The following is a 22,794-nucleotide window of genomic DNA, read 5'->3' on the forward strand; positions in this document are numbered from 1 at the left end:
TTCTGGGGACTGGCACCGTAGAGATGCCGCCGCCTGAGGGACCTGGGGGATCCCCCCAGAGGGATTTTTTTAAAAGGCATCCAATGTAGAGCCTTGTGCATAACATGTACTTAGAAAATGGGGTCTGACTGGATAAATCAAGATCACGACAGCCCTATTCCGTGGACCATCGCTATCCAGTAGAAATAGGCAGCGATCCACATACTGTGTAATTTTACATGTTTTAGTAAGCACATTTAAAAAATAAACCAGTTGAATTAATTTTTATATCTTTTATTTACCCAATATATCCAAAATATCAATATTAAGTATAATCCGTATTAAGTTAATATTATTAATTGACTTAATTAATTGATATTAAATTATTGGTAAGCTATCTTAAATTCTTTTTTTTTTTTCCATACAAAGCCTTCAAAATCTGGTGCGTGTCTTACATTCACAGCACATCTCAGTTTGGACCAGCCACATCTGAAGTACTCAGTGGCCCCATTTGTCCGATGGCTACTGTATGAGACTACACAAACATAACCATTTCTTATAGGTGTGTGTTGTTGCCAAATACATGAAACTCATCAGTGTTCTTTGAAGCCCTCTTGTTACAAGGAGGCAACAAAAAACATGAGGCAGGGGCTTTTTTTCTCAAGGAGCTGCCAGTCCAGTTGAGAAAATAGACACTCAAAAATTAAGTGGAATTTTAAATGGATATGATTCAGGCAGTAGTAAAGATGACAGTATATGATTAGCTGACAAATGAGATGGCTGATAATTACCCTTAGGAATTCTAGGGAGTGATACTTCGGGCTCCTGCAATAGCGGAAGACTTGAGTCTCGTCTTGAAAGGTGGGTAAGAAGGCTTGGGCTGCTGCACGGATGGGGAGGGGGTTTTGGTTGACTGCAACTGATCAGAGCTTCTCTTGTTTTTAGAGTTGAGCGTTTGCAGAGGCTGTCGGACGGAAAAAGACTTTCCTCTCTCACTGACAGCCTCCATCATGATTCACAGCCTTTTCTTGATCAACTCCTCTGGAGATATTTTCCTGGAGAAACACTGGAAGAGTGTGGTCAGCCGTTCTGTTTGCGATTACTTTTTCGAGGCACAAGAGCGAGCAACTGAGGCTGAAAATGTTCCTCCAGTTATCTCCACTCCTCACCACTATCTCCTAAGTGTTTACCGTCACAAGATCTTTTTTGTGGCTGTGATCCAGACGGAGGTGCCACCTCTGTTTGTCATTGAGTTCCTTCACCGAGTAGTGGACACGTTTCAGGTGCGTGAATGTGAGGAAGTTCATCCATGTACCTTACAAAGTGTCTTTATAGTTCTGTTTCCATTGTTTTCAGCCTCAGTGAAGGAACTTAAAAAAGAAATTAAAACTCTGACATTGCTCACTTCCTCTTCCATCTGGTAAGATGCTTGTTTCTATTTATTGAACGGGCTGCACCTAGAATGACAGGTTGTATACTTTTGAACCCGTTGCCTGGGAAAGCCACCCTACTTGGTATGATGGTATACAGTCATTTCATTTCTAGAGAATGGAATTATCCTACATTTTGTTCACAAAGCTGATGAGTTTCGATTTTTTATTTGTGGTAGACTTGATGTTAACCATCGTTAACGACATTGCTTTGAGTTGCATCAAAAAGTGATTCACTCACCCTGGCAGGGGTAACTTGGGAACCCATCCTTCAGCTTGAATTTGGGGTGCTCATCCACAGCATATGAGTACCAGTGACGGGCTGTTTTTTGCAAACTTAACATTGGAAAATCTTCTGTACCTGTAAAAACTTAAGTGACACATTTTCCAAGAGACAGTTTTCATTTCGAGTTTTTCCTTCAGGAATAGATTTGGAGATCTTGGGGCGTGGGAAGGTATGTCATACCAGGATGTCAACACCCTTTATGGCACGGGATTCTAGGCTGCCCAGACTCTGGATTCAGACATTTTCTCCCTAAAAGGATTGCTCAACTTCTAACGGTTGTGGTTGTTTGCATAACTCAACGATCCATGAGAATCAAGGGCCCTTTGGGTTAACTTCTGTGTCATGTGAGGCCTGGAACTGGTCATATGAATATAGAAATTGTGGGATTGGAGAAGAAGAGAACAAGGACCCAGACATTACGATAAAAATTAAAAAGTCAAAGAGTCCTTTCATTTACCCTCAGATATAGATCACATGTTTAGAACAGTTTCATTCCCCAAAGAATATACATATATTTATATTTTTTCCCCAAATTCTTTTCTGGTAGTTCTATTCTGGGATCCCAGTGGCATACTTGTTCCATCACACAGTGAAATCCTGAGAATGATAAACCCCAGTATGTGGAAGAACTAGAAGAGCCCAGCAGTATTGATCTTCAGCCGCTGGAGCTGGGCCTTGTTAGGATTTCCACAGGGATGCTTTACATCGTTAACAGTCTGCTCCCTATCTCCGTAGTGATACGATGTAACTTATTACAAGGCAGGAAGTGAGAAATGTTGTTTAATCTAGTTGAAACCACAGAGGAAGTGGGGAAAACCTCAAAGTGGCTACTTTGGAAGGCTGGGACTTCAGAGCTTGCCATTTTGGAAGCATTTGTTAAAAGTAAATGGCCGCATCCTGATTTTAATGTCTTATCTGATGTGTGTTCTCTGGCTGCGCTCTTCCTCTCATAGCGGAAGGAGCTCTCGCTATGCAAGTGACGCACTTTGCTGTGGCGCTGTGCCGTGCTCACCAGTCTGCTTCCAGCTGATGATTGAGAAAATCACATTCTGCCTGACTAGAAAATCGAGGGAGGTGTTTTTTAAAGTTTATTTTATTGAAGTATAGTTGTTTTACAATGTTGTAATTTCTGCTGTACTGCAAAGTGATTTGGTCATATATATATATATATATATATATACATTTTTTCTTATTCTTGTCCATTATGTTTTATCACAGGATAGTGAATATAGTTCCCTGTGTTATACAGTAGGACCTTGTGGTCCATCTATTCTCTATATAAGAGTTTGCATCTGCTAACCCCAAACTCCCAGTCCATCCCTCCCCCACTTTCCCTCCCCCTTGGCAAGCACAAGTCCGTTCTCTATGTCTGTGAGTCTGTTTCTGTTTCATAGGTAAGTTCCTTTGTGTCATATTTTAGATTCCACATGTAAGTGATATCATATGGTATTTGTCTTTCTCTGTCTGACTTACATCACTTAGTGCAATGATCTCTAGGTCCATCCATGTTGCTGCAAATGGCATTATTTCATTCTTTTTTATGGCCGAGTAGTATTCCATTGTATGTATATATACCACATCTTCTTTATCCATTTATACGTCAATGGACACTTAGGTTGCTGCATGTCTTGGCTGTTGTGAATAGTGCTGCTATGAACATAGGAGTGCATTTACCTTTTTGAATTATAGTTTTGTCTGGACATATGCCCAGGAGGGGATTGCTGGACCATATGGTAGCTCTATTTTTAGTTTTTTAAGGCCCCTCCATACTGTTCCATAGTGGCTGCAGCAGTTTACATTCCCACTGACAATGTAGGAGGGTTCCCTTTTCTTGAGTGAGGTGTTTTATTTATTTTTCAAAATAAAATCATTCTTGAGAAGGAAATGTATAACTTTTCCCCCCCTTCAATCCTCATTTTTTTAAAGAAGAAATCTTTTTGTTTTAGAAACACATTCCTGACTCCTAAGTGGTCTTGGATATTGGAATGTCTCTGATAGTTGACGTCATCTGATGTAATTTAGGTCATATCTGGAGTCTGTGTTCCGTTTTGGATGTCATAATTTGAGGAGACTGTTGGAAAACTAGGGCAAATTCAAAAGAAATGGCAAGACAGTGAAAGAATCTAGAAACCTTACTGTAGCACGAACAGTGGGAGGACCAAACAGGGAGTTTGGCCCTGTGAAGAAAAATGCAAGTCAAAGCTTGTCCTGGTCTTCAGATCACTAGATCACCGTGGGGCTGTTATGTAAACCTGTTCTGTAAGGCAGACCTAGGAAGCAAATTTCAGTTTAGCAAAAGAAGGAACTTTCTAACAATCAGTGCCGCCCGTGAATAAAATGGGCTTTCTCAAAAGGGCTGAATTTCCCTCAGTGGATGAATCCCTAGAGGGCTGTCTGAGAGGCCCAGCAGCAGATGTGCTGGCGTTGCCAGGAGGGGCACGCCAAGAGGCTACAGCATGTCTCTCTGCATCATTTCATTGCCGCGCACCACAGAGTACATGGTGCTTTGTAGTTTACAAAGCATGTTCATACATGTTCTCAGTTCATCCATCAGGCTGAGTTTTTACAGCCCTGTGCAGCCCATGGTATTATCCTGACTATACTATGAGAGAAATCAAGACCCAAATTAGTCAGCAGGACTTAATCTAGTAGGTGACAATTAAGATTATTACCCAGGCCTTCTGATTTGGAATTCAGTGCTTTTTCCACAACCCAGACAATTTAGTATCTAAGTTTAACCTTTGTTAATAAAAGGACAAAGTGTTACTAGAATCCTAGCATCTTAGAGTAAGGGGATCCAAAGAGATTTTCAGGTGTGCTAGCTCACCCCCTCATTTCATTTTGTTTCTCTCTCAATTCTTATTTGCTGCATGAATGTTAAGGAATAGCACAACAGTAAGGGTTAAAAAGATTTTCAGGTCCAATGTATGTCATATTAGGTATTATCACTTTGCATAGTTCTTTCAAATTCATGTTCATAAACACATATAATAGTCTAGATTCAGTTTTGTATTCTTCATATTTTATTAGTTGAAGAAACTAACCCAAAGAGATTAAATGACTTACTCTAGTTTATGAAAGAAGTTATTAATGACACTTGTAGTACAATGCAGTCCGGTGTTCTTTCCACCAAACTGGGCCTGCCTAAGAGAACCATGGTTATGCTTCATTCACTTATTTTGGAAGATCCCAGAAACACAGAGTAAACACGTGTGGACAGGACTCGGTCCTTGCTCTCTGGGAACATTCCTTCACTCATCACAGTCTCTGAGTGACAAATGCATACATGTATTGTATTTTCATCAGGATTATTTTGGAGTCTGTTCAGAGCCCGTGATAAAAGACAATGTGGTTGTGGTTTATGAGGTATTGGAAGAGATGCTTGACAACGGGTTTCCATTGGCTACCGAGTCGAACATCCTCAAAGAACTGATAAAGCCGCCCACTATCCTTCGAACCGTTGTCAACACCATCACAGGTACGAGGGGGGCCCCAGGGAAGGCTGCCACCCTCCTGGGTGTGGCTCAGCCTGCTGTTGTGCATTGTTTGGAGTGCTTGTCTTTGGGCATCGCAAGTGTCCAGGTGCTTTAATTTTATTCTTTATAGTCTTGGAATATAACATGAAATATATTTTTGTTATATAGAAAATACTCTGATTTCAATGATAGGATGAACTATTCTCCTTTAAAAATAATTTGCCTGATTACAGAAGTAGCACATGATTATTGTAGGAATGTCAGAAACACAGAAAAGCACAAAAAACATGAAAATTTCTCATAATCCCACCACACTTTTAACATATGGTGTATATTTTTTATCTTTTCTAGACATCAGGATTATGGATGGACAGGTGGAATTTTTTAAAACAACTGCTGTATATATATATATATATATTTGTGTGTGTGTGTGTGTGTGTGTGTGTGTGTGTGTGTGTGTGCGCGCGCGTTACACGGGCCTCTCACTGTTGTGGCCTCTCCCGTTGTGGAGCACAGGCTCCGGACGCGCAGGCTTAGCGGCCATGGCTTATGGGCCCAGCCACTCCGCGGCATGTGGAATCTTCCCAGACCGGGGCACGAACCCGTGTCCCCTGCATTGGCAGGTGGACTCTCAACCACTGCGCCACCAGGGAAGCCCTGTTGTATATTTTTAAACTTAACTTTTCATCATTGTTTTGTGAACATGTTCTCATTATGATAAATATTAATCTACATCATTTTTGGTGACTTTACAATTTTCTGCCATATGGAATAGATCCCAGGTCATTTACTGTGTCCCTGTTTATGATGTCTCTGATTTTTTGTTCTTTTAAATAGCAAGGAGTTGGCATTCTTATGCCTAAATCTTTGTGCACATCTAGAATGATACCTTTTCAGTACTAGGAATGGAAGTGCCGGATCAGAAGGTGTGCGTGGGGGCTTCCCTGGTGGCGCAGTGGTTAAGAGTCCGCCTGCCGATGCAGGGGACATGGGTTCGTGCCCCGGTCCGGGAAGATCCCACCTGCTGCGGCGTGGCTGGGCCCGTGAGCCATGGCTGCTGAGCCTGCGCATCCGGAGCCTGTGCTCCGCAACGGGAGACGCCACAACAGTGAGAGGCCCGCATACCACAAAAAAAAAAAAAAAAAAGAAAAAAGAAGGTGTGCGTGTCTTAAGGACTTTAATGCATTGTGCCACATAGCCCCCCAGAGAAGTTACGTCAGTTTATACTTTCAGTAGCAATTATGCAACCTGGCCAACTCTATTATTATCGTTATTAATTATTTTACAACTTTGGCAATTGGATAGTTTAGTGATATCTTGTTACTTCCAAACTTGTTTTTTATTACTAAGGAAGTTAAAACCTGTTCAAGTGTTCACTGACTGTTTTTTCTCTATTGTGATTTACTTTTTCATGTCCTTTGCCTGTTATTTTTTTGTTATTGTTGAAATGTTTTTCTTTTTTCCTACTAATTGAAAAGTATTCCTTTCATTTAAGGATATTAAACTATCATATATACTCTAAATACACACGCTAGTTTGCAGGAGTCTGTGTGTATTTTGAATGCTCTGTTGTAGATGTTTTCTCACATCCTGCCCCTGGTCATTTAACATTGTTCAAGGTGGTGTTTGTTTAGCCACCTTTAAAGTTTTTTGATGTAGTCAAAATAATCATTCTGCTTCATTAAGTTTTACATTTTGGGTCTTGCTTAATATATAAACAAGAGTTTTCATGGAATTTGACAAACTGAATGAAAAATACATTTTAAAAAGTAATTACAGAGGGGTTGGAAGAATTTGCCCTGTCAAATATCAAGACATATTTAAGTTCACTTGGTACATTAGACAAAGCTCATAGAATAGATATACTTTAAGAGCCAAGACAGTTTGGGGGAAAAAATATTTTTTTAAAAAGAGCAAGAGAAAAAATGTGTCCTATCAGAATCAAGATATATTATGAAGTTTTGGTAATTTTTAAAATATAGTATTAGCCCATTAATAGACAAATAGACGATTGGGATAAAATAGAAAGTCCAGAAACAGATCCTTTTATAGGAATTTGGTATAGATAAATGTGCTCATATATCAAATCCATGGACTGCGGGCCAGTTGTTAAATATATTGTATCGGGGCAGTCAGCTTTGATACAGAAAAGAAATGAAGTTCCCCTACTCACTGTATACACAAAATAAATTTTAGCTGGATCAAGAGTTAAACACAAAGAAACTTTGTAATTGTTAGAAGGAAATATTGGAAAATGTCTTTTTGATCTCAAAGAAGGGAAAGTCTTTCTTTTAAAAAAATACATTTTCTTCTAGTTCTTTTATGGTTTTATTTTTAGATTTAATTCTTTAATCCATTTGGAAATTGTCTCAGTAAAGTAAGGCTCTGTGGTTTTTCTCCAAAACTGTTAGTTTCCCTAGCACTATTTATTGAATACTTTACCCCTTTTCCTCATTTTTTTTAAGTATGCATGCATCCATTTTATTTATTTATTTTTATTTTATTTATTTACTTTTGGCTGTGTTGGGTCTTTGTTGCTGTGCGCAGGCTTTCTCTAGCTGTGGCGAGCAGGGGCTGCTCTTCATTGCGGTGCATGGGCTTCTCACTGTGGTGGCTTCTCTTGTTCCGGAGCACAGGCTCTAGGCATGCGTGCTTCAGTAGCTGTGGCGCGTGGGCTCAGTAGTTGTGGCTTGAGAGCTCTAGAGAGCAGACTCAGTAGTTGTGGTCCACAGGCTTAGTTGCTCCGTGGCATGTGGGATCTTCCTGAACCAGGGCTGGAACCCGTGTCCCCTGCATTGGCAGGTGGATTCTTAACCACTGCGCCACCAGGGGAGCCCTCCTCGTTTTAAAATGATATTTTTATCTTGCACTAAGTCACTATTGGATTTTTGGTCTGTTTTTAGGCTTTCCTGCCTTATAACCATACTGCTTTAATTATTATAGCTTGTTGATATGTTTTAATACATAGTGCCTCTTTTTAAGAAAACAATTTGTCAGGTTTCTCAATATTCTGGGCTCATTTAAAACTTTAAAAGCTTTGTTAGTGACTGAATCACTTATAAATACTGTGAAGTCATTTTTCTGAATCTCACTTAAATCTAGAAAAGATATCTGAGAACCAGCTATCTTAGTTGAAATGTTTTGTAAAGCTGCTGACTATATGTATGTTTAATGTTTCCTTCTTTATATTAAAAAAGATCCAGGTTACATTAGAAGAAAATAGATTTTAAATTAGTTCTATTTCAGAATTTCAGTATAGAACCTTTGAATTAAAAAAAAAATTTGATACCTGTGGGGAAAAAAACAAATCAAGGAATCAACTTACAATTCTTACAGACAGGGAACGATCTGATTTATATTCTTTTCCTGAGTTCCAGTTTTGGTATAAGAGAGATTATGTTTATGTATACATTTTAATACCTGGCATAAATGTATCTAAAAACCTGCTTCAAACTAGAATACTGTTTTTACCCATGAAAATTTTATATCAGTATGTAGATTACCATCCCTACCGAAAGCCAATGCATTATTTAAGCTGCAAGTATTGTGCAATTTGAGAGACCAAGTTCAGGTTACTTTCAAAACCAAAATATGATATCTGTTTCTCAGGTAACTTGTTAACCTTTATTCTTCTTGAGGAGGCAGACCAGCTGGTGACAAGTGTTTAAAATAGATTAGGTTACCAAGATAGAAGTTGGGAAAGCTATAATCTTTTTCTTGGAAAAATTCTTCAATTAAGTGCATGGATAGCGGATGTATAGAAACTTTGGGGGAAGTGTTCTCTGGTTGTTGGATAATTGGTTACATCTAATTATCAAATATTCATTGTCTCAGGAAGCACCAATGTGGGTGACCAGCTTCCCACTGGGCAGCTGTCCGTGGTGCCTTGGCGACGGACTGGGGTGAAATACACCAACAATGAGGCCTATTTTGATGTGATTGAAGAGATTGATGCCATCATTGATAAATCAGGTAAGTGCTTTCAGCCTGTTCACAGAACTATGAAAATAGAAAGAGGCCCCTTTTAGATAGTGCTAGCTAGTACCAGAATTACCCCCTATTCAAGGTCATTCATTTTAACTTAGTGGCTACTATGTGTCAAGCATTGTGTATTAGGACTGGACTGAAGTGTTATGATGTAGATGACATGATCATACATGTAGAAACTTCTAAAGACTCCAACCAAACACTTTTAGAACTAATAAATTCAGTAAAGTTGCAGGATACGAAATCAACATGCAAAAATCAGTGGTGTTTCTATACACAAACAATGAACTATCCAAAAAGGGAACTAAGAAAACAATCCCACTTACAATAACAACAAAAAGAATAAAATACTTAGGAATAAACTTAACCAAAGAGACTTATACACTGAAAATTACAAAGCACTGATCAAGGAATTTGAAGAAGAGCAGATAAATGGAAAGACATGCTTTGTTCATGGATTGGAAGAATTAATATTGTTAAAATGTTCGTAATACCCAAAGCAGTCTATCCCCATCAAAATCCCAAATGCTATCCACATAAATATCTCAATGGCATTCTTTATAGAAATAGAAAAAACAATCCTAAAATTCATATGGAGCCACGAAAGACCTCAAATAGCCAAAGCAGTCTTGAGCAAGAACAAACCTGGGAGCTTCACAATTCTATATTTCAAAATATATTACAAAACTACAGAAATCAAAGTGTATGGTAGTGTCGTAAAAACAGACATGTATCCCAGTGAAACAGCATAGAAAGCTCAGCAATAAATCCATGTGTTTACAGCCAGCTGGACTTCAACAAGAGTGCCAAGAACATGCAGTGGGGAAAGGCTAGTCTCTGCAGTAAGTGATGTTGGGAAAACTGGATATTCACATGTAGAAGAATAAAATTACCCTTATCTCACACCACATACAAAATGGATACAAGACCTAAACATAAGATCTGGAACCATAAAACTACTAGCAGAAAACATAGGGAAGAAGTTTCTTCACACTGGTCTGGGCAGTGATTTTTTGGATATGGCACTAAAAGCAAAGGCAACAAAAGGAAAAATAGATGGGATTGCATCAAGCTAAAATGCTTCTGTACAACAAAGGAGCCAATCAACAGAGTGGAAAAGACAACCTACAAATGAGAGAAAATATCTGAAAACCATGTATCTGATAAGGGGTTAATATCCAGAATACACGAGGAACTCATACAATTTCATAGCAAAAAAAACCCAGATAATCTGACAAAAAAGTGGGCGCAAAGGATCTGAAGAGACATATTTCAAAAAAAGACATACAAATGACCAACAGGCGTATGGAAAGGTGTTCAGTGTCACCAGCCATCAGGGAAAAGCAAGTCAAAACCACAGTGAGATACCACCTCACACCTCACATCGAAAAGACAAAAGATGACACGTGTTGACAATGATGTGGAGAAAAGGGAACCCTGTACACTGCTGGGGGGGCATGTAAGTTGGTGCAGCCACTATGGAAACAGTATGGAGGTGCCTCAAAAAATTAAAACTCCCTTATGATCCAGCAATCCCACTTCTGGGTATAGATCCAAAGGGAGTGAAATTAGTGTCTCAAAGAGATAATCTGCACCCCCTTGTTCATTGCAGCGTTATTCACAATAGGCAAGATATGGAAACAAGCTAAGTGTCCGTTGATGGATGAATGGATAAAGATGTGAGATAGACTCACACGCAGGAATATTATTCAGCCATAAAATGAAGGAAATCCTGCCATTTGTGACAACATGGATGAACCTGGAGGACATGATGCTAAGTGAAATAAGCCAGACACAGAAAGGCAAATATCGCGTGATCTCACTTATATGTGGAATCTGCAATAGTCAACCTCATGGAAGCAGAGAGTAGAAGGGTGGTTACCAAGGACTTGGGGGAGAGGGAAGTGGGGAGATGTTGGTGAAAGGGTACAAAGTTTCACTTACACAAGATGAAAAAGTTCTGGAGATTTAATATATGGCACAGTGACTACAGTTGTGTACTTTTTTTTTTTCCCCTGGTGTTATTGAGGTGTAATTGACAAAACTGTAAGATACTTAGCATGTATATTATGGTGATTTGATATACATATACACTGAAAGGATTTTCCTCATCACCTCACATGTGTATCCTCTACTTGAAATTTGCTAAGAGTGCAGGGCTTAAGGGCCCTCACCACCAAGAAAACCCAACTAACTGTGTGAGTTGATAGATATGTTAATGAGCTTCACTGTGGTGATCACTTCACAGGGTATATGTGTATCAAAACATCAAGTCGTACACCTTAAATAGATACACTTTTTATTTGTTGATTATACCTCAACAAAGCTGAAAGAAAAGCAATAAGAAAAACATGATTCAGACCAGCGCTGAGCTTACACTTTCACTGGTTTTATCCTCTCGAGTGAAAAAGAAAGGTAACAACCTGATCTCCTGTTGATCAGATTTCCTTTTGGAAGTATTTGACTCTCAGTTCTCATGGCAGAACTAACATTGTAATCACTAAAATTCAGAGAACCTTCTTTTCTATCCATTGGGATAGGTTAATGTGACTACAAGTCCTTGGAGCTTAGAAATTTAGAGAAAGTTCTCTTCACATGAGTGAACTCAGTCATCCAGAAAGTGTTTACGGAGAACCAGTGGTGCTGTACCTGAGTGCCAGATCGTGGGCATGTGATGGTGACTAAGACAGGGTCTATGGCTGCAGGAAGCTTCCTGAAAGTCTAGCAAGGGAGAGAGAAAGGGAAAAAGATGGAGCATAATAGAGGTCCCCTCCCACCCAGGGCAAATTGTAAAGCTAACTAACGCTTTGTCAGGAGAATGAGTAGGAGTTAGTAAGACCTACGTGGATTTGGGAGCAAAGCAGTGCAAACACTATAAGATGAGTAAAATATTGTTGGGAAATAAAGTAGCTCAGTGTGATTGGATTGAGAGGTGTTTAAAAAAAAGAAAAGTAAGCGATGAGGCTTTAAAACGAAGTAGGCACAGCAGCTTTTCATATTAGCCCCAAACTGGAAAGGACCCAAATGTCCATCAGTAATACAAAGGATAAAGACATTTCGATATGATCACACCATGGGATACTCTACAGTAAAGAAAAAGAACTGCAGGTACACCTGACAGCATGAATGAACCCCACGGTATTGAGCAGCAGAGTCAGATGCCTAAGATCATATACATTTATATGACGTTTGAAAACATGTGCAACTTAATCTAAGGTGATAAAAGTCAGAATTTTAGGGACTCAGGTGAACTGGGATGGACAACAGGAGTGTGCTGGGTTGCCGGTGAGGGTCCGCATCTTGACGCGGGTGGTATCTGCATAGGTGTGAACATATTTAAAAATTCATTGGGCTGGACATTTAAGATGTGTGCGTTTTACTCCAAGTTTGATCTCAATGAAAAAGTAAAAAAAACAAACCCAAAAAGCTCTAGGCGGCCAGACGGTGAAGAATCTTGTATGCCATTTTAAGGAGGACCCTTTGGAGCAATTGAAGAGTTTTAAGCTGGGAACAATTTGACAAGGTTTGTTGTTGAGAACCGTCCAACGGGCTGCTGCGTGCAGCGTGGCACAGAGTTGGGGGGAGTCTCGGGGCAGGGAGGCGGGAGGCTGTGGTGGAGTCCAGGCCAAGGTACAGGTTCCGTGATGGTAGTGAGGATGGAGAGGAGCGGAGGAGTCACTGGAAGAGGGGCTGGAGCGCTGGTGGGATATGGTCGCCAAGGGGGCGGAAGTCATCAAGGACGCATCCGTGTTTCTGGCTTAGGCAACAGGATAGATGGTTTTATCATGAAGCTAAGGAAAAGAGAAATTGCAGATCCAGGAATGAAGATAAGGGACTCACTTTTTGACACGTGGAGTTTGAAGTGCCTCAGTCACGTCCAAGTGGGGCAGTCCCGTTGGCAGGAGTGAGGCTGAACTGGAAAAAGGATTAGGAAATAATTGGCCATCAGTGGAAATCGAAGCCTTAGGAAGGAGGTAAAGTAACCCAAGGAGACCGTGTCAGGTTCAAGAAAAGAGAAGTTCAGAGCTGTGATAAGATGTCGACATGTAAAGGATGTCCAGAGAAGGAGCAACCTGCAGAAGGCACGAGAGAGAAGAGCTAGAAAAACAGGAAATCGGAGCGGTTAGGAGAAGGGAACACTTGAAAGAAGGAAGTGGGCACAGGGCCCTGCAGCAGGGAGAGCCTGCAGGGTGAAGACCAAAAGTATCCATTCCATTTGGTGGCAGAGCTCCTTGGTGCCCTTAGGGAGAGCAGTTTCTGATATGAATTCAGTGTTCTGAGCCATTGGTTAACATAGCGGTGCTCTGTTGGATTCTGCCACTAGATTGAAAACTCCTTTAGGCTAGTAACTATCTCACCAATCTTTTTTCCCCACTGCTTCATTAGTGTCTTGCGCTTGTTATGCAGTCGATAAAGGTTTAGAAGGAGGACAGATGGACTGGGTAGATGAGTTGGATGGAGGGATGGATGGATGGATGGTTGGACAGAAGGAAGGAAGAAAGAACGGGGGAGGGGAGGAAGAAGGAAGGAAGGAAATAGGATGGGAGAAAAAAGAGAAGGTTAAAGAAGGAGGGAGGGAGGAGGGATGTTAGTTGGGAGGGACAGAGAGGGTTTTACCTTCTTTCCATGTTGTTCTGTCTCAGGGTCCACAGTCACTGCTGAGATCCAGGGCGTTATCGATGCCTGCGTCAAGCTGACCGGAATGCCCGACCTTACGCTTTCCTTCATGGTAAAATCCTGGGCCAGAGATTTAGTTTTTGGGAAATTAGATGCTTCTGGAATGACAGAGTGGGGGGAAGGGGATGGAATCAGAAGAAGTGATCAAGGACAACCACAAAGCTCATGTTGGGCTTGAATTTTCTAAAAGTAACGACAGAATCTGTGTGTGTGTGTTTCAGTGACAACAGCATCTGAGTTACTTTCCGGAAAGAAGCACGGTGTTTAACTCCTGCTTGTTGCTTTCCCTTTCCCTTGCCTGTCACCCAGAACCCCAGGCTGCTGGATGATGTCAGCTTCCACCCCTGCGTCCGCTTCAAGCGCTGGGAGTCCGAGCGCATCCTCTCCTTCATCCCTCCCGACGGCAACTTCCGCCTGCTCTCGTACCATGTCAGTGCACAGAAGTAAGCAGCCATCGAACCAAAGGGTGGAGTGTGCGTGTGCATGCATGTGTATGTGTGTTTGGAAACAGTATCCATGGTGATGAAGAACTCAGGCTCTGGAGTTACCTGGGCTCCAGGTAACTAATTGGGTAACCTCAGGTGAGTTGCTTATCCTTTCCGTGTCTGTTTTCTTAACTGAGAAAGTTGAAGTAATAAAAGTAATAAGTAAGTTGAAAATAATAAAAGTACCTTGTTATGTGGGTTAAATAAGGGACCCTAAATAGTGCTTCACACAAAGTAAGTGCTCGTTAGGTTTACTGCTGTAAGTTTTATTGTCGTTATTATATGCCTAAACGGGATCTTTTTCTTTTCTCAGATTGGAATCTGAGAACACCTGTATTCAATCCCCTCCACTCAAAAAAGCCATGAATGGTGCTATGAAAAAACATAAAATTCAGTGATTTTTTGGTCTTGCACATTCTGTTTACTATGGAGTCTGAGGGTTTTAGGGGAAGGTGTATAGTAGAAGATATGCAGACTGAAGAGAGCTGTGGGACCTCACAGCCACTGAAGCCTTTCTGTGGGATTCGGAATAAATAATGTAGGGAAATGTCTGAGCGCCTGAGGGCAGAGGCTCTGGAATCAGACTGCCCACACTTAAGCCCCACCCGTAGTACTTATGATATATGACCATGGCAAGTTAGTTAACCTCAGTTACGTATGAGGATGTCAGTATTCACGACATCAGGACAGAGGCAGTGCCTACTTCCTACTTACAGGGAGGATTAAATGAGCTAATAGAGAGAAAAGCTTTAGAGTGGCGCTGGCCACAGGAAGTGCTCCACAGATGCTAAGGATGGTTACAACTTTAGTATCATCCCGTAGCTTCTGTGTTTCCTCTTCTGTCAGATGACGACCCTACCCCTTAGGGTTTTTTAAGGATCAAAGTCAGGTCAAAGCACTCTCTAGAAACTGTAAAGGCTCCGTGACGTATGAATATTACCCTCCCAGGTACAAATAATTATTGGTCACATGTCCCAAAGTAAAACACAGAAATGTGGTTTTTGTTTGCCACGCCTTTTTCTCATAGTCTGCCAGGTCTGCTCTTTGGTTTTGTTGATATCATTCAAAGAGTCATTAGAGGAATTAGTTTACTTACTAGTCAGCATCTTAGCTTTACAAAAAGAAAATAATTAAAGATGTCTAGAGGGTTTTTCTGTGCTTACTTTGTAAGATAAGGAAGCAGGTGAGGGAGGAAAGGCTGCCAGCAGGGCAAAAAAAGGGAAGTGTGGCCATTTTTCCAGTACATTAACGACATGGGCTTTTTGTCTCTCTCTTTTCCAGCCTGGTGGCGATTCCAGTTTATGTCAAACATAACATCAGCTTCCGGGACAGTAGTTCTCTTGGCCGCTTTGAAATAACGGTGGGCCCTAAGCAGACTATGGGGAAGAGCATCGAGGGGGTGACGGTCAGCAGCCAGATGCCCAGAGGCGTCCTGAGCATGAACCTCACGCCGTCTCAGGGCACGCACACGTTTGACCCGGTCACCAAGGTAGGAGAATAAGCGGGAGGGTGAGCTGCTGTTGTTATAAATAGAGGAGCTCTGCGGGAGCCCTTATATCTTGTGGAAAGGGGAGATGGAGCAAAGGGACATTGTTTAGGACACTGAGATAATTGATGGTAACAAATAGTATTCTCTGCTGGGAAACACCCTGGAGGCCGGCACCTCAGATGAAGGTTCCACTGTAACTTCTTTCCTGTTTCTTTGGAGATGCTGTCTTGGGATGTAGGAAAAATAAATCCCCAAAAGCTCCCCAGTTTGAAGGGGACCATGAGTCTTCAGGCTGGAGCTTCCAAACCCGATGAGAACCCCACGATTAACCTGCAGTTTAAGATCCAGCAGCTGGCCATTTCTGGTGAGTGACACCCAGCCCAAGGTTGTGGGGCGGGCAAGCGGCCAAGGCAGTGAGCGACATCGCAAAGCCTCCCGGCGGCTCCCTGTCTGCAGAGTTGTGTTTCGTTACCGGATACGTGATCTTCAGTCAGATCTTTCCTAGCACATTTCTGGAGAAAGTCCGTAATCCTCACCTCAAAGTTGGCTTAAGTGACATGAATAAAAGTGTCTGAGACACATGTGAGAAGGAAACAGTATCGGAGACAGAAGTGTTCCCAGGCCGAGGCTGAGTCACCCTGGGCCTGCTGATTGGGGTCCCAGGGTTTTCAGTAGGGGGATGTGTCCGCATTCTCAGCTGGTGACTGAAATAAGAATTCCCCTCCCCTCCTTTCCCCCAGTTTCAGAAGATCTCGCAGGTGCTGTTACCATTGGGAACCCTCGGGCCAATCCGAGTCATTGACTGTAGTCTACGCCCCGCAGCAGGTAGTTTACTACAGGCCAGGCACTGGTTTAAGCTCTCTTCATCTATTTTCTTATTCAGTCCTTAGAACACCCTTTCAGATGGATAGGAGATGACTTCAGCTTTATATGAAGTTCCTGTTCTTTTTTGCCAACGGATCTTGTCTAGTTTAAGTGATTAGAACTCATTTAAATAAGCTCTTTCATCTTAAAATACTTAATAAACTTTAAAGCTCTGCACAGTATAAAATGTTCATTTCTTAGTATAGTGAGAATATTTAGGAAGCACTCATGTATTAATTCATCACTTTTCATCATTAATTTATTCATTTAGTTATACCTTTATTTGATTATGAATTTGTTAATTTTGTTATTATTATTAATTCATATGTTCAACCCCATAACTTGAGAAAAATCTGGAGCGGTCTTAATTTTCCCTTACCCTCATTTCAGCCTGCATATAACTTTCTGCCCTTTCCACTTCAGGAATATGTCTCCGAATAGGCTAGCTTTTCATTGGGGCAGGGTTTTATTTTCAGCCTGTATACCAAGAGTGAAGTATCTGTCGGCTGCGTTTAAGTGATATAAGTAAGGGCAGGTATTTTCCAGTTCACTGTTGCAGATTTTTCTAGCCCACGGATCTCTCTGAGTTGCAACGAACCTAAACAGTTCTGCTACCTGCTTCTTTTGAGTAATGCTTATGTCTTGTTCTTCCTTCCTTCCAGGACTCAAAGTGAATCGTCTGGATATGTATGGAGAGAAGTACAAACCCTTTAAGGGCATAAAATACATGACCAAAGCTGGCAAGTTCCAAGTTCGAACCTGAAGGGAGAGTTCTGCAAAGGGAACAGTCGTGAACACTTTTTCATTGCTTACTTGTCTAAAAGTAAAAACTGTCAGCCCTCTCCTAGGTCACTGCCCACTCTGGACCACCTGCTCCTGTTTTCCCATAGCTACAGTGCCCCGGAGCTAACGAAGGGAGGCCGGGCCGCCAGGGAGGCCTGCGCAGAACCCACACACCAGCAGCACCAAGTCAGTTCTCAAAGCAGAGGCGTGCGATGCAGGGGGAGGTACTTGATGCCGTATGTAACTACTTGTGACATGGTTACCACAGGAAAAGACCAGCATTTGTTACTCGCTTGGCTTTAATTATCTGAAGCTAAGGAAAGACGTCTTTAGTTTTTGGGTTTTTTTAAATTTATTTATTTTATTTTTAGTTATTTTTGGCTGCGTTGGGTCTTTGTTGCTGCGCACGGGCTTTCTCTAGTTGCGGCGAGCGGGGGCTACTCTTCATTACAATGCAAGGGATTCTCACTGCAGTGGCTTCTCTTGTTGTGGTGCACGAGCTCTAGGCACATGCGGGCTTCAGTAGTTGTGGCACGTGGGCTCTGTAGTTGTGGCTCGCGGGCTCTAGAGTGCAGGCTCAGTAGTTGTGGCGCACGGGCTTAGTTGCTCTGCGGCATGTGGGATCTTCCCGCACCAGCACTTGAACCCATGTCCCCTGCATTGGCAGGTGGATTCTTAACCACCGCGTCACCAGGGAAGTCCTGTTTTTGTATTTCAAGCTGGGAAGAAAGATTAGAAAGAGAGAGCAAGCTTGGAAGAGAAGGACCGTTAGCCAAGGAAGGGCCGGAGAAGGCTCTGTGCTCGGGGCAGCGTGAAGCACATGTGCGCACCGCACACTGAAATGAGGAAGGTGGGAGGAGCTGTCCAGCTCCACCTGCAGGGCGGCTGGGAGGAACAGAGTTGAGTGAGTTTCTTTTTGACCCTTCCGCTTTCATACAAACATAAAAATTTGTACTTCTGGAAATGCACTGGAAACTTCTTAAATTCGAGTGTACTGTTGACATGGAAACCCCAGTAGAATCAGATTTTCCCTTAAAGACTACGATGCCCTCCGACCGGTTTTCCAATACTGACCGCTGCATGCCTCCAGCACGTGGCCTGGCATCTTCAGCGAGGATGAGCTGCCCTCTTCCAGGGGGTGTTGCCTGAAATGCCTCTTTCCCTAACCCCCCAACGGCTCCACTCACTTCACTCTACAGAATTCCTGTTCCCCGAGGAGCGCTTCAGAGAAGCCAATCCCATCACCCCTAGGGCAGCAGGTTGTGTGTCATAGTATCGGAGTGTAGATGGCCCCCTCGTGCCACCTCTGTGACCCATTGGTTCCTTGTTCATGTCTGTCAGTGCTGCCCTGGTGCTGCAGTCCGACCTTCCCGTCTGCAGCTTTTCCAGTTGTGACCCTAAGTGAGAAGGATGCTGACCACCGAGGGCACGGCCAGTCCTGGGAGCTGCCCAGTAAAGTTATTTCCTCGGAGTCTCCACTATATAATATATTCATTAACAATGTATACCGACCAGTCGGTTTTTGTTTTAAGACGAAAAAATCTCCTGAATCGTTGAATAAAACTGATGTTATAGGAAGATGGGCCATGTTGATCCTGTGTAGCCTGGTTTAAGAAACATGGGCAACTGAAGGCAGACCTCAGGTGTTCCCAGCAGGGAATTTTTACTCTAGTTTAATACGCCCATTACCCACTGAAATATTTATGGAAAAGACATGTTTTTAAAATTATACCTTTAGGAGCAATACTGCACCCTGCTTCGTGCAGGGAGAAAAATGAAGACCTTGTACTCTCCAAACCCTGTGTTTTTTCTCTAAAACCCTGTTTCCAAATACTTCAGCAATTTTTTTGTTCTAGTTTTCTCTTCCTACTTCCTGGACTTGTTTTTGCTGCAGAATACTGTTGCTTTGTGGTTTTCCTCTGGGGTCAATTGTGCTGGGGACAGCCAGCACATGTGTCTCATACTCCATCACTCCAGAATTTGTCCTGGATTCCCAGGTCCCATACACACCTGCCATGGAAGGGAGACGCCTCTTCCTGTGGATTCCAGAATACCGGAGCTGCTTCTCCCGAGGGCTCTGGAGGATTTCAGGGTTTCCTCGGTCATAGGAAACAACCAATATTGGTCCCTGAATATTCTTAGGTTTATAAGTCCAGCTGTCCCTCCAGGGCAGCTCATCCTAATTTCAAGGGAAGAACTTAAGGAGCAATAAAGCACCGGGGCTGTGGGACCCACAGGCCTTTGCATGGGAGGCACCCCTGGGCTGCAGACCCCTGGCCACCCCCTTCAGCCGGTGGTGTGTTAGCATAGCGGGGCCGGGGCGCCTCTGCCGAACCGCTCGGTTCCATACATGTTTAACGTGCAGAAGCATCTGCTGTGTTTAAATGTTAATAAAGTTGAGTGTTAACAGTTCTTAATGTCCTGAGGGTCATGTTACTAGGACTAGCGGTGATGCCGTGCACACACGCCCCAGTGGAAGCAGGAAGAAAGAAACCAGTTCATGGGGATCTCACTGCTTCTGCACTTTCCAACCAGCAGACCTGAAGCCATATGTCATTTTGAAGGTTGTGAGAACAAAGGTCCAGAGCCATCAAATTATGTCCCGCCTAGTGTGTGAAAGACAAAACCATCCAAACTGCTGGCGTCTATTCTAGTGCTTTCCTCTTCCTCTCGATCTTCCTGGGTCGATTAGTTAGGGCGTGAAACGGGGCTCCGAGGTCCCAGGCATCCTAATTGTAGTGGAGATTTCCCGGAGTCTCCTGTGAAGTGTAGACAAGGGTCCTTCTCCTACGTCTGTCCTGATTTCCTTCTCTAGGTCCTCTCGTGGCCTGGGGGAGACTAAGACTTCTTTCTGTTTTCTAACCACAAGTGTTGTTGAGTGTTTATTACTACCCCATCCTATCTGTTTCAGTCGTTCACGTCTCTTCCTTTGGTCGGGCTGTTTCCCTAACCTTGTGGTGTGACCGGGTACATTTTATAACATTTGTACTTTCCTCTATGGCCAGTAGGTGGTGACTCAGTGCCAGCAATGACATTAATTTTTGTAATTGTTAGAATTTTTAAAAGGGAATTGAATTTGAAAAGCTTAAACTTTCCCCCAAGATCCCAGGTACTGGGGACTTTGTGGGTCTTTGGCTTTCAGAGTTAAATGTGGAACCAAAGTTTATGACACTCTTTTGACAGCCTGACTTAAGATTGGGCCTCCAGGGGGGTCGGAGTTTCAATCATTTGAGTTCCTCTAGGCCTTTACCCATTAAAACAATTTGCACAATTATCTGAGAATCATTTTTGTTCTTTGGGTCTATTAGCATCTATCTGTTTTATCAATATTAACCAGCGGGGGATAGTAAAGAAATACTACTTAATTTACCCTTATACCCATTTCGTTCCCCCGACAAGTCCGAGACAGTTTACCCTGACTTTTCTCACCCACACCGGGTAATGATGTGTTGTTCTTTGAGTGTGTTTTAGCCTCATCCACATGAATCAGTCCTGCAGGGCTGGGGCTCTGCCTGGAGCTCAGTCACTGGCCTCTACTGAGCACCTGTCTTCATGCAGCCTTTGGTTTCCAGGACTTCACTCAGAGGAATGTTGGGGCCTTTTAACTTTGCATTTTCATCAAAGGAGCCCTCACTGCTTCAGTTCATTTCATTAACCTAACTACCCAAAGAAAAGCTTGTCCTGCAAGGGGGGAGGGGTTGAAACCAGCTCAACTCTGGCCAGAGATGCTCGGGGTCTTCCTTACTGCTGTCCTCCAGCAGTGTTTTTCCAAAATGGCTAAGATGCACATCTGTGTAGGACAAAACCTGCCACTTTCACAGGGGAACTTGTAAGCCAGCAGGCTAAGGTCAGGAAATCTGTGACTTACATTCCTGTGACCCACGTTTATTGAACTGGTCCAGGGACTTGAGCATTTCAGGGAAATTGGTGTTTTCCCCCCTGAACCAAGCTCTTGGGCTTTAGAGAGTCTCTTTCCTTTGTGAGTTGAAACTACTTTTCTTCTAAGAACCTCTAAGCTGAGCAGTTCTGACAGCCTCGAGAGATAGACAACTATGACCTCGTTTGCTCCAAGGAACAGTCGGCATTTACGCAACAGCAAGAATGGCATCATATTTATGCTTGTATCTGGGGTGTCAGTGATAACAAACACTGTCAGGCAGCAGCCAGGAGTATGGGTTGCACCTCAAGAGTAGTTAAGAAAGTCTAAGAGAGGCAGAAAGCAGCATTACTTAAGTAACATACTTGTGTGGACTGGTCTGGGAGTGAATTCTTTCTAATGAGCAGAAAAGCAAAATGGAGTGGGAAAAAATGGCCCTAATACTAGCTCCTAGTCTGAACTGACAATTGGGATGTCGCTGTGTCAGCAAGGTCATGCTTAGCATCTTCTTATCCCTCATTCGTCCTTTATACTTGGGTCCAACCCAGAGAGTCTCCCTACCTAGTCTGCTCGCAGGGCTAACTTCCCCGAGCCTCGCTCGGTCCATCACTCCCCTAGCCCAAGCCTCTGTGGTTCCCTGTTGCCAACAGAAGTAAGTCCAAAGCTCGGTTTGGCATTCAAAGCGCCGTAATTAAATTCCAACCTACATTCTTCTTCATGAACTTCACTTTGGCCAAACTAACTCAGTTCCTCCCCAGACTCCCCCTGCCTTTTTTGCCCTCCAGATCTTTAGATTTTCATGCAGTGATATTCCTTGCCTCAGGAACTATACTCAATATCCTATGACAAACCACAATGGAAAAGAATATGAAAAAGAACGTGTATGTATGTATAACTGAATCCCTTTGCTGTGCAGTAGAAATTAACAACATTGTAAATCAACTGTACTTCAATAAAACAGAATTTCAAAAAAATTTTAAAAATGAATGCCTTTCCCACCCCTCTCCACCAGCCCAAATCTTGCCCAGTTTTTGAAAAGCCTACCTAATTCTATTTTTTCCTTAAGATTCTTTTTTTCAATTTTACTTTTATTTTTATTTTTATTTTTTGCGGTATGCAGGCCTCTCACTGTTGTGGCCTCTCCCGTTGTGGGATGCACAGACTCAGCGGCCGTGGCTCACGGACCCAGCCGCTCCGTGGCATGTGGGATCTTCCCGGAGCGGGGCACGAAGCCGTGCCCCCTGCATCGGCAGGCGGACTCTCAACCACTACGCCACCAAGGAAGCCTCTTTTTTTATTTTATAACAAAAAGTGAATCAGCTGTACATATACATATATATATACATATACATATACATATACATATATATATACATATACATACACAAAAAGTGAATCAGCTGTACATATACATATATATATACATATACCTCCCTCTTGCGTCTCAAGAATTCAAAGATT

At 42.5% G+C, this 22,794-nt stretch overlaps 1 protein-coding gene across 1 annotated transcript; it reads left to right on the plus strand.

The window, feature by feature from the left end:
* Positions 1–931: 931 nt before the first annotated feature.
* AP3M2 (adaptor related protein complex 3 subunit mu 2) lies at positions 932–17,436 on the plus strand (the record flags this gene model as incomplete). The annotated part of the gene is made up of 8 exons (XM_082863746.1): positions 932–1,262; positions 5,002–5,173; positions 9,006–9,143; positions 13,802–13,887; positions 14,145–14,278; positions 15,602–15,809; positions 16,029–16,173; positions 17,336–17,436. The coding sequence occupies exons 1-8, from the start codon at positions 990–992 to the stop codon at positions 17,434–17,436; spliced, it is 1,257 nt and encodes a 418-aa protein (XP_082719872.1). The 5' UTR covers positions 932–989.
* Between the last annotated feature and the right edge of the window lie 5,358 nt (positions 17,437–22,794).

This window comes from Leucopleurus acutus, assembly GCF_964270905.1.
Source record: "Leucopleurus acutus genome assembly, chromosome: 21".
Classification (NCBI taxonomy): Eukaryota; Metazoa; Chordata; class Mammalia; order Artiodactyla; family Delphinidae; genus Leucopleurus; species Leucopleurus acutus.